General features: G+C 57.5%; 1 protein-coding gene across 1 annotated transcript; it reads left to right on the top strand.

Moving 5' to 3' along the window:
* Positions 1–15,803: 15,803 nt before the first annotated feature.
* On the top strand, positions 15,804–17,413 carry TMEM147 (transmembrane protein 147). Its single transcript, XM_090054382.1, has 7 exons — positions 15,804–15,989; positions 16,068–16,137; positions 16,210–16,275; positions 16,346–16,482; positions 16,584–16,668; positions 16,887–17,008; positions 17,235–17,413. The coding sequence occupies exons 1-7, from the start codon at positions 15,913–15,915 to the stop codon at positions 17,353–17,355; spliced, it is 678 nt and encodes a 225-aa protein (XP_089910508.1). The 5' UTR covers positions 15,804–15,912; the 3' UTR covers positions 17,356–17,413.
* The last annotated feature ends 6 nt before the right edge of the window (positions 17,414–17,419 follow it).

The raw sequence follows: 17,419 nt of genomic DNA, 5'->3' as shown, positions 1-17,419 counted from the left end.
GGGTAGAGCTATGGGGGGGCAGGGATGAGGGGAAAGGGATTCTGAAAACTCAATACATTACTGCTGGAGGAGGAGGAAGACTGCCTACTGTTTCAAAGGAAATATGATGGATGGACTCTTACAGAAATATTTTAAAACATGATGGGATTGGTGGGTGATGGTTAAAGGGAGAGTGAGGGAATCGATTTGGCCATGGGACAGAGGAAGGTAAGGCGGCTGATTAGGGAGCTGGGATGGTTACAAGGGAGGGTGCAGAGGCTAGTAAGGGAAATGATGTGGGGGGGACATGAAAAGGGAATTGGATGAAGCAAAGAAAGTGATTGAGGATGGGTTTCAGGTGCAGGACAGGTATTTTTTGGCCAAAGTGCCATGGGTGGAAGAGGAGGAAGATTGGGGTAATAAGGGTGAGAAAGGGGAAGGGGGAGGTGGGGAAAATTAAGACAGGAGGGGGTGTGTGGGTAGAGGAACAAGGGAAGGTGCTACAGGAAATCACAGGGGTGTAGGTTGTAGCCATGTTGGTCTAAGGACACAGGCAGACAAGGTTCTTCGGGTAAATCCAATATCTTTTATTAGACCAACTCAAATAGTTGGAAAAATTCTTCTTAGCAAGCTTTTGGGAAATCGCACATTTTTATACAAAGTTGTATGAGCAAAAATAGATGGATAGGAGAGGTCTGGAGAGTTTTGTGGAAGGATTGCAGGTGGAGGTAGACAAAGAAGACAGAGTGTCTCTTTAGAAAGAGATATCACAGTGGAGGAAATAAAGAAGCTATCATAGTTAATGAAAAAGAACAAGGCATCGGGGTTGGATGCACTGCTAGTGGAGTTTTATTTGAAATTTTGGACACAGGGAGGGAAGGATTTAGTGGAAGTATATAGGGAGGAAAGGGGGCACATACGGGAGGAATTTGCATTGCAGGGGTGGTCTTGATTTATAAGAAAGGGGGAGGGAATCACTGAAAAATTGGAGATCAGTCACTTAACTTCATATAGATTATAAATTATTTGTGAAGGTCTTGGCACAGCGGATGGGAGGGGTATTGTCACGGCGTGGTGGTGGGTGGGAACGACGACCAGATGTATGCAGTAGCAGGAAGGAGGGTTACAGAAATACAATGGGTTTTGAGGGATGTACTGCAGTTTGTGGGGGATAGGAGGACAGTGCTGGGAAGTATAGATTTGGAGAAAGCATATGATAATATTTCTCATGAGTTTTTCTTTTGGGTGTTAGAGAAGATGGGGTTTCCCTGAAAATTCATAGGATGAGGGAAGGCATTGTATGAGGGGTGGCAAAGTAAGTGCAAGTGAGAGGGTTCTTGGGTAAGGGATTTCACGTAAAGGCAGGAGTAAGACAGTGTGCCTGCTGTCGCCTGGACTCTTTGTATGCATGATAGAGCCTTTAGCACACTGAATTAGGATGGCTAGGGCAATTTTAGGGGTGTTGGTGCCGGGGGAAGGAGATGTTACATGCCAGTTATATATGGATGATGTTACTGTAGTGGTGAGAAATGAGGGGTCTCTCGAGTGGACATTGCACCATATTACGGATTATGGGGCGGCAGCTGGGGCACGGATTAGTAGGGAGAAAAGCATGCTTTTGGTCGTGGGGGATTGGGGTGAGTTAGGGAAGCATGGGTTGCGGGTGGTTCGAGACAGTTTGAAAGTATTGGGGGTCACTATGGACATGGGGGGAAGGGGTAATAGCATGGGATGAGTTGGCAACACGGGTGAGACAGGCATTAGATTTGTGGGGAACAGAGGGATTGCCATTTCAAGGAAAAGTTTGTTTGGTAAAACAGGTGTTGCTGCCAATGAGCCTTTTTGTATCAATGGTGTATCTATTGTCCTGGCTTCAGGCCAGGAAAATACAATGACAGGTGTGCTTATTTTGGTGGCGGGGAGAGATGGAGAGGGTGGCGTGGCGGGAGTTATATAAAGAGGATGGCTATGGGGGAGGTTGCCGGAGGTGGAGGTTGTTGTTTATGTGCACTTTCGGAAGCTGGTGGTGAGAGGTGAGGGACAGGGAAAGCAGTGCATTTCTGTAGGTATTGGGCAGGGAGGTATTTAAGACAACTGGGGCTATTTGGAGGTTGGTGGGCAGGGTTATGGGCATGAAAGGCAGCATTGTACTATACCTGGGGGTAGAATTGTTTTAGGGTTCATGGATTGGGGTATTGGGGTGAAAGGGTTGTAGGATACGAAGAAGGTGTTTACAGTTATTAGGGAGAGAGACAGGATCACTGATACAGGTGATTTATCTTTAGCAGAGGTGAGACAGGTGTGGAAGGGGCTAGTGGGGAAACCATGGAAAGGGGAGTGTGAAAGTATCCCCTTCCAGCTTTCTCTCCCTTTGGGGGTTGCCTGTTTCCCTGCTCTCTCATGTGTCTATCAGCCTGGTTGCCCTGGGTTACCATGTAGGTGAGGATCCTCAGGTAAGAGGGTGTCAATCGAGCATCTTCTATTGTCTTGAGCTCTGACCTCACAACATGGGGGCAGGGCTTAAGCCCACATCACTGCAGTAGGCAACTCTGATGTTTTTCAAATGTTTGGCTGGTATCAAATGCCACCTGTCCGGGATTGGGCCCAGGTGGTGAGGTCAGCAGGGTTATTTAAGAGGGTCCCTTGAGGAAGAATGGAGGAGGTGGACATTTTAAAAACACACTCACACAAAAGCTTGGACCTCCACAGCTCCCTCTGGATGCAAAAGTGAGTAACTTACCAGAAACTTAACTAGGAACTTAGCTGACTCTAATCTAGTTGTGAATCAAAAGGCTGACAAGCCACTCAGCTTTGCTCAGGGTTGACTTTCTTTCTATATTCTGCTACTGGTATTCCTTCCCCACCCTATCACTCTTTGATCAATAAATGTATCAATTTTAGCACGCCTTGCTGTGTATGTTTAAGAGGGAAGGGACCTGCTAAGGTGGGCTCGGCTATTTTACTTTCCTCCCATACAGGAGGCTGCTGGTGAATGCTTCAGGCTAACAGAAGCACCCCAAAATCCCAACGTCTATTGGGCCTGTGTATCCCAGGCAGCACAGGGCCCAGGCAAAGATCTGAGTCTGGGTGGTGGCAGTGGTACCCCAGGCTAATGGGTGTGCTCCAGGAAGAGCATGAGGCAGACATGAGGCACCCCAGGGGAGGCCCTCAGAGCATGATTTTTGGCCAGGTGTAGTGAGGCGGGTGGCTTAGCGCAAGAGCACCCCTTACTGAGCTGCCACGGGGAGCACAAAGACTTTGTGTGGAGGGTCGTTCGCCAGATCCTGCTGGTCAGGGAGACACAACATAGAAGGGGTCTAGTGAGATCAGCTGAATGTTCAAGGGGGTTGTGCTGGCAGGAGGAGACGGTGTATCACGTTTTGTGGGAATGGTTCCTTGAGCAATGGGTGTGGGGGCAGGTGCATTTTTTTAGGGTGATGGGATGTTGTCAAGATATTAGTTTTGAGAATGTGGTGTATGGGTTAGTGGATCAAGGGGAGTGGGAGGTGAGGGTCTGTATACCGTGAATTAAAATTGCTATTTGGAAAGTGCGGTGTTTATTCATCACAAAGGGGTTGTGTTTTTGGGTTAAGGAACATCTGCAACTAGCTTTTTCTGAATTACAGTTTTATAGCGAGAAAGGGGGTACTGTGATTACTGGGAGAAAGGGAGATGGTACGTGGGCACAAGTAAAGTGGAATCTTTCCTTTGATCCAAGTGATGTTGAGTGAGGTGGGGTAATGTACAGGGGATGGGGAACAGTGAGGTGATGGGATAAAAACATAGTTATGGTTAAGCTTTCTTTATAATTTGGGACTTTTGATGGGTTTTTTTAGTTTTGGCGTTCGTGCAGGATTTGGGGAGATTATATTGATACTATATATGAGGACTAAGAGTTGTTTGTAAAATAACACTTGGAGAATTTGTTTTGTATTGTATATAATAACTTTGTATGTAATTTGATGTAAATAAGTTTTCACATAATTAGAGAAAACTCTGATTTGATCTATATTTGTATAATTGAGTAGTATTATTGTATAATGATTCTCGGTATGGATTTGTCTGTTATGTTTATGGGGCTGTGTACTTTTTGAGTTGTATATTTTGATGTGTGATTTTGTGTCTAGGTTCCTTATTAGAAAAAAAAAAAGAACAAGCATAGCAGGGGCAAACTCCGACTCCCTGCTATACCTGGGTTCTCCCCTGGACCTGGGACCTGGGTTCTCCCCTTCACATGAGAATTAGGCTCCTGTGGGAGGTGACCAGGGGATTAGGGCACATGGCTCGCTTGGGGGGGGGGTTGCCCCTTGTCACCCCCTAGCCAGGCTGGCTTCAAGCCATGATCCCTAGCTGCTCTGTTTCCCACCAGGTGCTGGCCTTGGGGACCAGGGTGTGACCCTGCTGTGAGACCCTGTGTCCGGGCAGGAGGGCTCCTGTGTGACCCTCGACTGCAACTACAGCATCTCTGGGGGAGGCGGGGGGAGAGGGAGGGAAGGGATCGGGGCCGTGTGGTGGATGTAGAATGGATCCATCATCACATATCACCCGGCTGAGGCTCAGACTGACACGGCCTTCAAAGGCCAGACCCAGTCCTTCAGCGAGCAGCCAGACGACTGCTCTCTGCAGCTCATGGTGCTCTGTCCAGAGGGTCAGGGCACCTACTGGGTCTGGATTCAGAAAGGCTGTAGTAGTGAACGGCAGTTAAGTAGTGGATCCATGCAGCTCTATGTTGTGGGTAAGCAGGTCCTGCCTGCCCTAATGGCCATATCTGTGAGGAGAGGACGGCCCCAGAGCTGGCTCCGTCCCCCTACCCCCGCCCCGTCTCTGCCCTGCTCGGCTGTCCCAGAATTCAGCGCTGCCCGTGGGATGGTCTGGGGCGGCTGGGATGCGTCTCCCCAGGGGAGCTGCAGGTCGGGATCCAGCAGCTGGAGGAGATGCGTCTGGTGTGGGAAGGTGCGCCCTTCACCCTGCACTGCGCCGTCTCCCCCCGTGCACCCGTGTCCAGGTACCTCTGGTCCCATGGGGACGAGTGGCTGCAGGAAACCAGGTAGGATTTGCATGTCTTTGGTGCCGGTGCTGTCCACAGAGGTGTCTACACCTCAGCATCTGGGTCTCTGGCCCTGGCTGGGGGCTCCTGGCCTCCTCTGCCAACAAATCCTCTGAGATCCAGTGTGAGTGTTGGAGTCCCCACAATTGTGCCCTGAACATGGTGAGCACAGCTGAGGGCTCACCGGGCCGTTAAAGGGGCCAGATGTGGCATCTGACAGCCACCTCAGTGCTCTCCACTGGGTCTCACAGAGGGGCCTGAGCTTGGACATTTATGTCACGTTGGAGGGTCCAGGAGAGCAAAGAATGGGTGCTGTCGCTAGTTAAGCTGACGAAGAATAAACGAGTATTTACAGCCCTCCTGCCCTGCAGTTTGAGCACTTGGGCCCCTCCGGCCCACTCCAGCTGCAAGCACTGGGCATCCCCCGCAGCCCCTTTTTCAGGGGTTTCACCCCAAAATGCCCCCATGCAAATAACATGCAAATGAGGTGGGTTGTGGTAGGGGTGCCTGGTTCTTCACCCCTCACCTCCCAGGGCAAAGGGGGCCTGGATGCCAGCTGGAGCCTGGGGCGGGGGGAACTTGATCCCTGGGAAAGATTCATAGATTCACAGATATTACGATCGGAAAAACCCTCAGTAGATCGTTGAGTCCGACCCCCCTGCCAGTGGCAGGAAAAAGTGCTGGGGTCACGGGACCCCAGTTGGGTCTAGGGTTGTCATTGTCATGGGGGACCTAAACTACCCGGACATCTGCTGGGAGGAGCAGACAGCCAGGTCTGACCGCTCACGCGGGTTCCTGGCTGAAATGCAGGACCTCCACCTAACCCGGGAGGTGCATGGCCCCACCAGGGGAATGCCTTGCTGGACCTGGTCTTGGCCACTGGGGATGACCGATGAGGGGACGGCAGGCCCTAGACCACCTGGGTGACAGCGATCATCGCCTGCTGGGATTCACCATCCAGCCCAGGGTGTCAGGGGCTTATACCAAGAATGCCCCTGACTTCAGAAGGGCCAACTTCAACCAACTTAGGAGATTAGTGGGGGAGGCGCTGAGGGCCCAAAAGGTAGAGGAGATGGGAGTCCACGAGGGATGGTAGTACCTTAAGGGGACGATCCTCCAGGCTCAGCATGTGACAGTCCCTGAGAGGAAGAAGGGGGGTAAGAGTGCTCTGAACCACACCCCCTGGCTCAGCAAAGGCATTCAGCAATGCCTGAGGGTCAAGGGGGGCGTACACCCGCTGGACGGGAGGGGCCATCACCAAGCCTGGGAGTGTAGCAGGGTCATTAGGAAGGCCAAGGCAGGGTGCAGCTCAGGCGAGCAACCAGGATTAAGGACAACAAAAAGTCCTTCTTCAAATACATTGGGAGTAAGAAGCGGGCACTGGGTAGTGTAGGGCCCCTGCTAGACTCAAATGCTAATCTCGTGGCTACGCCAAATGGAAAGCCGAAATTTTTAACAAGTTCTTTGCCTCCGTTTTTTTGGACGGCCCAGGACAGCTCTCCCACCACAGGTAGGGACCATTTTGGGGATAGCACTGCCAGGCCTCAGTCTGCGCAGAAGTATTTCGGGATCTTCTGGAAGGGCTGGATGTTTTCAGATCTGCGGGCCTTGATGCCCTCCACCCATGGGTGTTGAGAGAGCTGGCGGGGGTCATTGCTGTGCCCCTGACCCGGCTGTACGAGCGATCGTGGTCCATGGGCCAGGTGCCCGGAGACTGGAAACTAGCTAATGTGGTCACCATCTATAAGAAAGCAGAAAAGAGGACGTAGGAAATGATAGGCCCATAAGCCTCACATCAGTCTTGGGGAAAATCCTTGAAAAAATCATCAAGGATGACATCTGTGGGGGCAGCAGGGGAGATCATGCCTTGGGCAATCAGCATGAGTTCATCAAGAGCAGGTCCTGCCAGACCAACCTGATGGCCTTTTATGACCAGGTAACTAAATCCCTGGATGACAGTGTCACCATGGATGTAGTATTCCTGGATTTTAAGAAGGCCTTTGACACTATCTCTCACCTCATTCTCATTAATAAACTGAGAGACTGTGGCATTGATGCCTGCACAGAATTGGTTAGTCTTACCTCGGTCCTGGGCAAGCTGTTTGAGAAAATAATCCTGGCACATATCCACAAGGGGCCAGGGGGGAGGTTATGCTTAGGGGCAACCAACACGGGTTCATCAGTGGCTGGTCCTGTCAGACCAACCTGGTGGCCCTCTATGACCAGATCACCTAATCCCCGGATGCAGGGGGAGCAGTGGACATCGTCTTCCTGGACTTTCGGGAGGCCTTCGACACTGTCTCTCACCCCATTCTCATTAAGAAACTGGGGGCTGTGGTGTCGACACCCGCACAGTCAGATGTGTCCCAACTGGCTGGAGGGCCGCACCCAGAGGGCGGTGGGGGACGGATCATGTTCACCTGGAGGGACGTGGGCAGTGGGGTCCCCCAGGGCTCGGTCCTGGGGCCTGCACTGTTCAACATCTTCATCGGCGATTTGGACGAGGGGGTGGAAAACATGTTGTCCAAGTTTGCTGATGACACCAAGATATGGGGAGAGATAGGTGCGCTCGAAGGGAGAGAGCGGCTGCAGTTAGATTTAGACAGGCTACAGAAGTGGGCGGATGGTGACAGGATGGGGTTCAACGTAGACACATGCAGGGTGCTGCGCCTGGGGAGAAGGAGTCCACAGCGCACGCGGGCTGGGGAGCTCCCCCCTTGTGAGCACAGAGGCAGAAAAGGATCTTGGAGTCATTATCTTCTTGAAGACCCCCAGGGTTGGGGAGAGCACCACCTACCTTGGGAGCCCCTTCCAGATGCTGGCGACCCTGGCCATGAAAAAGTTTCATAGTTTCTAGGGTTGGAAGGGACCTGAGCAGATCATCTAGTCTGACCCCCTGCCATGGCAGGAAAGAGTACTGGGTCAAACGACCCCAGCAAGGTGTACATCTAGCCTCCTCTTAAAGCCCCCCAGGGTAGGAGCCTGCACCACTTCTCATGGAAGTTGGTCCCAGATCGTAGCCGCCCTGACCGTGAAGTGGCACCTCCTGATGTCTTGTCTGAACCTACCCTCTGCCAGCTTGTGACCGTTATTCCTGGTCACTCCTGGCCGTGCTCAGGGGAACAGGGACTCCCCCAATGCTGCTGGTCCCCCTGACTACTTTGTAACAGGCCACTAGATCCCCCTCAGCCCTCTCGTGTGGAGGCTGAACAGGTTCAGGTCCTGTTGCCTCTCCGCGTAGGACCTGCCCTGCTGCCCCCTGACCATGCGAGTGGCCTCCTCTGGACCCTCTCCATGTTGTCCACATCCCTCCTGAAGTGGGGCACCCAGAACTGGACGCAGTACTCCCGCTGCGGCCTGACCAGTGCCGCATAGAGGGGGAGGATCACCTCCCTGGACCTGCTCGAGATGCATCTGTGGATGCAGGACAAGGTGCGGTCGGCCTTCCTGACTGCGTCCCCACACTGCCGGCCCATGTTCATCTTGGTATCAATGATGACTCCAAGATCCTTTTCTGCCTCTGCCCTGACAAGAAGGGAGTTCCCCAGCCTGTAGGTATGGTGCCAGTTGTTCCTCCCCAGGTGCATCACTTTGCACTTGTCGGTGTTGAATCGCATCCTGTTCCCATCCGCTCCCCCCCTCCTCCCCCCCGTAACCTCCAGGTCCGATTGCAGCCTATTCCTCCCGTCTAGTGTGCCCATGTCCCCCCCACATCTTAGTGTCATCAGCAAATTTGAACAGGTGCTTTTTACCCCCTCGTCCAAGTCACTGATGAAGATGTTGAACAGTGCAGGCCCCAGGACCGAGCCCTGGGGGACCCCACTGCCCACCTCCCTCCAGGTGAACATGATCCGTCCCCCACCGCTCTCTGGGTGCGGCCCTCCAGCCAGTTGGGACACATCTGACTGTGCGGGTGTCGACACCACAGCCCCCAGTTTCTTAATGAGAATGGGGTGAGAGACAGTGTCGAAGGCCTCCCGAAAGTCCAGGAAGACGATGTCCACTGCTCCCCCTGCATCCGGGGATTAGGTGATCTGGTCATAGAGGGCCACCAGGTTGGTCTGACAGGACCAGCCGCTGATGAACCCGTGTTGGTTGCCCCTAAGCATAACCTCCCCCCTGGCCCCTTGTGGATATGTGCCAGGATTATTTTCTCAAACAGCTTGCCCAGAACCGAGGTAAGACTAACTGGCCTGTAGTTCCCCGGGTCCTCCTTCCTCCCCTTTTTGAAGATGGGAACCACACTGGCCCTCTTCCAGTCCTCTGGCACCGCACCAGAGCCCCACAAGTGCTCATACGGCCGTTCCAGGGGTCCCGCAATGACCGCAGCCAATTCCCTCAGCACTCCGGGGTGGAGATCGTCCGGATCTGCTGATCTGAACACGTCCAGTCCCTCCAAACGTGCCCTGACTAGATCCTCCCTGACCCTTGGCCTGGGGGCGCCTCCCCTGGGGCCTAAGGGGAGCCTGGTGGGGGGGCTGATCTGGTCCCTGCTCAGAAAAATGGAGGCAAAGAAGTCATTAAATAGGTTAGCTTTGTCATCTGGTGCGACGACCAGATTTCCTAGCGTGTCCTGCAGGGGCCCCATGTTACCCGGAACTTTTTTTTTTCACCCCGATGTATTTAAAAAAGGACTTCTTGTTGTCCTTGGTCCGGGTCGCTGGTCCCAGTCCCATCTCTGGCTTGGCCTCCCTGACCCCCCCTGCAACCCCGAGCAGCCGCAGTGTAGTCCTCCCTGGGGATGGCCCCTCCCTGCCATTGGGTGTGCGCCTCCCTTTTAGCTAGGAGATGTTCCCAGATACTTTTGGTGAGCCATGGGGTCTTCTGCGCCCTCCTGCCCCCTGCGAACTGAGTTGGGATTACCTCCCTTTGGGCTTGGAGGATCCTCTCCTTAAGGAGCGACCACTCTCCTTGGAAACCTGCCTCCCCTCCCCTCTGGGACCTCAGCGCTTCCCCGACTAGTCTCCTTAGCTCATTGAAGTCGCCCTCCTGAAATCTCGGGCTGCTGCCTTGCTGCCGGCCTTTGCCACCTTGCGCTGGATGGTGAATCCCAGCAGGCGATGATCGCTGTCGCCCAGGGGGTCGAGCACCCACAGCCCCCTCACCAGGTCGTCGCCCATGGCCAGTGCCAGGTCCAACAAGGCATCTCCCCTGGTGGGGCTGGGCACTTCCTGGGTTAGATGGAGGTCCTGCATTTGGGCTAGGGACCTACGTGAGTGGTCAGATCTGGCTGACTGCTCTTCCCAGTAGATGTCTGGAAGTTCAGGTCCCCCATGACTACCACATCCTTAGACTTCACTCCCTCTGTGAGCTGACCCAAGAATTCCTGGTCGAGCTCTTCCCTGTGGTCGGGAGGTGTGTAGTAGACCCCCCCCCCCATTAAGTCTCTTTCCCTTCCACTGCCTTGTATCCTAACCCAAAGCACTTTAGAGTACCCTTCCTCTGATTCTTTGTTAATTGACAAGGATGGGTATTCCTCCTTAATGTAGAGTGCCACCCCCCACCTTTCCTTCCTGTCCTGTCCCTCCTGTACAGCCCATAGCCCTTGAAATTCTTCCTGATGTCCAACCTAATCTGCTCCCTGTCAGCATGTGGCCACTGTTCCTCTTATTCCAAGGGGCGCCCTGGTGAACAGAGCATCTCCTGTTCCCTGCTGCCCTCCCCCGGTGAATGTATGTACCGCCGCCACGTCCCCCCCTCGGCCTTCTCTTGCAGAGGCTGAAAAGGTCCAGGGCCCTCAGCCCTTCCTCATAGGGTATTCCCTGCTGGCCCTCCTCTGGACCCTCTCCATGCTGTCCACGTCCCTCTTGAAGTGCGGCACCCAGAACTGGACGCAGTACTCCAGCTGCGGCCTGACCAGTGCTGCATAGAGGTGGGGGATCATCTCCCTGGGACTGCTCATGATGCACCTACCAATGCATGACAAAGTGTGGTTAGCTCTGCTAATATCTTCATCACATTGCCATCTCCTATTCATTTTGGAGTCGATGATGAGTCCGAGATCTCTTTCGGCTGCTGTGCTGCTGAGAAGGTCATCGCCCAGCCTGTAGGTGTGCTGGTGATTCCCTCTGCCTAGGTGCAGCACCGTGCACTTGTCCTTGCTGAGCTGCATCCTATTGCTCTCTGCCCACTTCTCTAACCTGTCCAGGTCTGCCTGGATTCGGTTTCTTCCCATCCATGTGTTTACTTCACCCCAAAGTTTGGTGTCATCTGCAAGTTTGGACAGTGTGCTTTCCACACCCTCATCCAGGTCACTAATGAAGACACTGAACAGCACCGGCCCTAGGAGTGAGCCTTGGGGGACCCCACTGCCCACATCTTGCCAGGTCAGTACCAACCCATCTACCACCGCTCTCTGGGTACAACCCGTAAGCCCATTTGCCACCCACCTGACTGTGCAATTGTCTGTGACACAGCCGTCCAATTTGTTTATGAGAATAGGATGGGACACCGCGTCAAAGGCCTTCTTCAAGTCCAGGTAAATGACAGTTACCTCGACTCCTGCGGCTAAGTATTTAGTGATTGGTCAAAGAAAGAAACAAGGTTAGTCAGGCAGGATCGACCTGGTACGAACCCATGCTGGTTGCCCTTCATCATTATATTACCTGCTAGACTTCTACAAATGTGATCCTTGATCATTTTTTCAAGGGTTTTCCCTAGGACAGAGGTGAGACTAACCAGCCCCTACTTACCCGGATCCTCCTTTCTCCCCTTCTTGAAAATAGGGATCACATTGGCCCTTTTCCAGTCCTCTGGGACCTGTCCTGAGCACCACGAGTGTCCAAGCAGCCGTGCCAGCGGCTCTGCTATGATGCTGGCTAATTCTTTCAGCAACCTTGGATGGGGCCCATCCAGCCCCGCTGGCTTACGCACATCCAGCCCCTCCAAATGTCTTTTTACTAGGTTGGCACTGCCAGTAAAGGGAGCCAGGTGTCTGGGCAGAGCCTCCCCTGCTCTGACCCTGTGAACCCCACGGCCCTGTCCCAGCTGGGGAGAACCCAGACGTCTGGGCAGGGAGGTCTCCGGGCCCTTGCTCTAACCACTGCCCCTCTCAGCCACAGCCTGAACCCTTCCTGCTGGGGCAGACAGGGCCAAGCATGGCCAGGAGGGTCCCAAACTGGGGCAGGGGATTGAACCCAGCCAGGGCCAGGTCAGAGCTGCAGCCAGGATCAATGCTGTGCTGGGTGCTGTATGAACCCCTGGACCGGAGCCAGCCCCTGCCCCAGCCAGGATGAAGCTGGTGCCAGGTAACCTATGACCCCTGGGCAGACCGGCTCCTAGACGCCTGGGTTCTGTCTCCAGGGTTTGAGGGTTTGGTGCCAGGAGCTCGGACACCCGGATCCTTCTCATGCCCATGGGCTCAGCCCCTGCCCAAGGCAAGGGTCTGGGGGTGGCCCCCGTCTTGGCTGCTCTGCCCAGGGGCTTCCTACAGCCCTGGCTATGAGGGGAGCGAGGTGAGTGGGGCTGAGGGCCGGGATGCCTGGTTCCCAGGGGCATGGAGTCAAGGGGGGAGGGAAAGGCTCCTCTTAACCCTTCCACTGCCAGGCTCCCACCTCCAGGGGCAAAGGGGCCTGGATCCCAGCTGCAGTCTCCGACCCTGGGACCCAGGAGTCCTGCCATGCCCCTCCTAACCCACTCAACACCCTGATCTGGGAAGAACCCAGGCTTCCAAGCTCCCAGCAGCCCCCGCTCTCACCCCCAGCCTAGAGTTGTAGAGCAGAGGTTGTCAACTGGGGGTATGTAGAAAGGTGCTAGGGGGGATGTGTGGGCAGGTGGGGACTGAGCACCACCACCCCACACTGCTGCCTCCCAGGAGCAGACTGGTGGGGGGCAAGGGCTGGAGGTGGGGGAGCTTGCATGTGGCAGCTGTCACTGCCGTCCACCACCTCATGCCACCGCTGCCACTGTGCATCACACATGCGGCTCTGTGGTTTGCTGACAGGCGGTGCACGACTGGCAGGATGCAAGGCCCATCAGCAGCCCATGGAGTGGCATGTGATACCAGCCTTGCAACGTGCGACTGTCACTGCCACCCACTGCCCCGTGCAAGCACCGCCCCCCGCTCTGCATCTGACCAATGCCACCACCCCTCTGCCCCACTCCATGTCTGCCTAGAAGGGGTACACTCCTTAAAAAAGGTTGAAAACCCCTGATGTAGAGAACCCATGTGTCTGGGTTTCTGCTCTAACCACTGGCCCTCCAAGGGGCGTGGCCTATTTGACCCTTTCCTGCTCCAAGTTGTAGCACCGGGTGCACAGCGCCAGGTGCAGCTAGGAGTGTCCTCTGCCTGGACCCTCCTGCCTGGTGGCACCAGCATGAGTACCAGGACAGGGACCTGACTGACAGGCCAGGTAGCCAGGATTGGGGTTACCCGGGTGCCAGGCAGCGCCCCCCTCCCCCCCCCAAAAATGCAGACACTTGGCTCTCTCCCTGCCATGGGAGGGAAGGGGGGGATGAGGGTTCAGAGCTGGGGGTGCAGGGAGCCTGGACACCCGGGTTCTCCAGAGGGGAGTAAGGTCTGGGGGCAGGGAGGAGGGCTTGCAGCCCAGACGCCTGGGTCTTCCTCATGCCCCTGGCGCCACTGCCCCGTGGGAAGGCTCCAGGAGCAATGGGAAGTAGGGTGGTGGTGACAAGATTTTGGTGTTGCAAGCCAAGAAGGGGGAAGTGGTGATGCTGTGGCTGGCAGCCAAAGGGGGGTTGGACACTGGGGGATGGGGCTGCTTCCTGGCCCCAGGCAGACTTGCAGGGTCCCCTTGGAGAGGCTGGGCTGTGGGGGCAGGGTAGGGGGCTCTAGGGGCACAGTGCAGTGGCCAATGGGGCCCCCCAGGGGATGCTGGGGCCGCAGTGGCCAATGGGGCCACTAGGGGGAATTAGACACTTTGCAATATCTCTGGTCTGGGGGGGAAAGTAGGGAGCACTGTGCTGGGCAGGGGCGAGCATGGCATGGGGCTCAGGCCAGGCCCCTGACCCCTGCCCCCTACCCCGGTGCTGCCCTCAGTTGAATCCCTGCTTGCTCCACCCATCCCTGCCCCAATGGCCCCCCAGCGCTGGAGTTATGTAGTCATGGCCCTGCTGACTACCCTCGGCCTGCTGGGAGGTGAGTTGGGAGTCCAGATGCCTGGGTGCCCTCTGGCTCTCTAGTTCGGGGTACTTAGAGCAAGAGGTTTCTGGGAGCCTGGACACCTGGGTTCTCCCCAGGACCTAATTCCCATGAGAATTAGGCTCCAATAGGAGGTGTCCAGGTGACTTGGGCTCCTAGCTTTCTCAGGGGAAGGTTGCCCCTTGTCACACCGCAGCTGCTCTGCTCCCTGCCAGGCGCTGGCCTTGGGGACTTGGGGTCTCGTGGCAGGGTCACAACCATGTCCAGGGAGGAAGGCTCCCATGTGACCCTCAACTGCAGCTATGGAGGGCAAGAGATCGGAGCCATCGGATAGGGCTGCTCCCTCCCCCTGGGCAGACCTGCTGGGTCTTCTTGGGGGTGCAGGGGAGGCTGGGGGCTCTACTGGGCACTGTGCAGTGACCAAAGAGGTTCCCCCAGGGGCCGCCAGGGCAGCATCAGCCCAGCTGGGGTGCAGTGGCCAATGGGGGCCACTAGAGGGCACTAGACCCATTGCCTGCCTCTGGGGCCTTGCGCTGTGCAGAGGGCTCAGGCCAGCCCCCGAGCCCAGGGCTGCCCTCGGCTTGCTCCATCTGCCCCTGCCCTGGTGGCCTCCTGACCACCCTCGGCCTGCTGGGAGGTGAAATGGAAACCCAGATGCCTGGGTTCCCTCCAGCTCGGTGGTCTGAGGGAGTTAGTAGAGCAGGGGGGTTGTGGGAGCCTGGACACCTGGGTTCTCCCCTTTGTGTGAGAATTAGGCTTCGATAGGCAGTGACCAGGGGATTTGGGCTCCTGGCTTGCTCAGGGGGAGGTGGCCCCTTGTCACCCCCCCAGCAGGCTGGCTCCAGGCTGTGCCCCCAGCTGCTCTGCTCCCTGCCAGGTGCTGGCCTTGGAGACCGGGGTGTGACCCTGCCACGAGACCCCATGTCCGGGCAGGAGGGCTGCTGCGTGACCCTCAAGTGCAGCTACAACATCTCTGGGAAAGGGGTCGGAGCTGTGTGGTGAGAGCAGAACAGATCCATCCTTGCACATCACTCAGGCAAGGCTAAGACTGACACGGCCTTCAGACATCACACCCAGTCCTTCCATGATCACCCGGGCAGCTGCGGCTTGCGGGGCTGCGCCCAGGGGATCAGGGCACCTACCGGGTCTGCTTTCGGAAACAGAACGACCACGGTGCTGAGCAGCGGTGCAGGTCTGGATCCAAGCAGCTCCACATGACAGGCGAGCAGTCCCTTTTCCCTCACTGGCCGCGTTCGTGAGGAGCCAACCCCAGCGCCGGGACCGTGGGGGTCTCCGCCAAGGGCGCTCTCTGTGGGGGGGGGCTCGGGCGGGGCTGGGGGCTGGTGAGATCTCTCCCCGCACCGCCACGTGGGCCGGGCTGGCGGAGCGCTGGGACACGCGCCCGGCCCGGGGGAGGCCGCTAGAGCCCGGCTTGCCGCCCCCGGCCCCTCGAGCGGCCGGGCGGCGCGGGGCGGGGGCCACGGTGCGCTTCCAAATTACTAAACGGTCCAGTCTCAGCCTCGGCCGGGAAAGACTCCAATTCCCAGCACGCCTCGCGCTCCTGGGCGCTAATTAGCTGCCGCTGGGAGCGCGGTGCACGCCGGGACCTGAGGTCTGTGCGGCGGCCGCTGCCCGCGCGGGCGGTCTGGGCGGGGACTGCAGCTCCCGGCGTGCGCCGCGGCAGGGGCGGGGCCGGGACCGGGGTCGGTAGGGGCAGCGGGTCGTGCGCGCGGTCCCGGGACGCCGGGTGTTTGCGGGTCTCGCCCGCCCGGGCCGCCGCGCAGCCATGACCTTGTTCCACTTCGGCAACTGCTTCGCGCTGGCCTATTTCCCCTATTTCATCACCTACAAATGCAGCGGCCTGTGAGTGGGGGCCGGGGGGGGCGGCCGGGGGCGGCCGAGAGGTGCCCCCCACTTACCCGCCGCCCCCCTCCCCCCCAGGTCGGAGTACAACGCCTTCTGGAGGTGCGTCCAGGCCGGGGCCACCTACCTCTTCGTGCAGCTCTGCAAGGTAGGTCCGCGCGCCGGGCGGGGGCCGGGGGGGCACCGCGAGCCTGGGTCCTCGCCCCGTCTTTGCCCGCAGATGCTGTTCTTGGCCACTTTCTTTCCCACCTGGGAAGGCGGCGCCGGGGCCTACGACTTCGTGGGGGTGAGTCCGGGGCCGGGGCTGGGGCGGGGGCGCGGGCGCGGGGCACCGCTGACACCCCCCGCCCCCCCAGGAGTTCATGAAGGCGACGGTGGACCTGGCTGACCTGGTGGGGCTGCACCTGGTGATGGGCCGCACGGCCGGGAAGGGCGAGTACAAGATCCTGGTAGCCGCCATGGGCTGGGCCACGGCCGAGCTCGTCATGTCCAGGTGGCTGCGGGTCCGGGGGGTGCTGTGGGTCGGGAGCAGGGGGACCCTGGGCTGTCCCCCTGCCCCCCCTTCCCCAGGACTAGCTGCGGTTCCCCCCCCAGGTGCATCCCGCTCTGGGTGGGCGCCCGCGGCATCGAGTTTGACTGGAAGTACGTCCAGATGAGCATCGACTCCAACATCAGCCTGGTGCGGGGCTGCGAGCTTCCCTGGGACAGTGTGCTGATGGCAGGATGCGGTCAAGGGGTGGGGGGTGCTTTGAGCTTCCCTGGCATAGTGGCTTGATAAGGAACGGTGCCCTGGTGGTGGTGGCTGCAAACTTCCTCGGGGCAGTGCCCTGCAGGGGGACCTGGGGGTGCTGCGAGCTGTCGCAGGGTGGTGCCATGACCCCTAACCCCCACCCCCAGGTGCACTACGTGGCGCTGGCGGCGCTGGTCTGGATGTTCTCACGCTACGACCTCCCAGCACGGCTGCGCCTGCCCCTGGCTGCACTGCTTGGTCTCAGCCTCTACAAGGCTTTCCTCCTGGAGTGAGTGGGTGGGGCCATAGTGGGGGGGGGCCTCTGAGCTGGGTGGGGGGCAAGCCAGGGAGGTGGGGATGGGGCTAGGCAGAGGTGGGCTGTCCCTAGGACTGGGGCTATTGGGAGTGGGGCTGGGGCAGGGCTTCTGGCCAGGGGTGGGGCCCCAGGGCTGGGGGTGGTTCCTGTGGGGCTCTGGGGGTGATGCTTGGGTGCATTAACCCCTGGGTGCTTGCAGGGTGGCAGTGCACGTGCTGGCGCTAGGCCCGTGGGCGGCGCTGGGGGCCAAGGCAGGGCTCAGCGCCCTGCTTGGCCTTGGTGCCCTCGGCCTCTTCGTTGCCCTCGGCCACGGGCCCTGACCCCCGACTTCTGACCCCAGACGGATGTGTGGATGGACCAATAAACCCCTTGCCCGTGGCCTGC

Source organism: Crocodylus siamensis, chromosome 6, assembly GCF_052110815.1.
Source record: "Crocodylus siamensis isolate JL-2025a chromosome 6, ASM5211081v1, whole genome shotgun sequence".
Classification (NCBI taxonomy): domain Eukaryota; kingdom Metazoa; phylum Chordata; order Crocodylia; family Crocodylidae; genus Crocodylus; species Crocodylus siamensis.
This window is presented reverse-complemented; position numbering and strand designations above follow the sequence as displayed.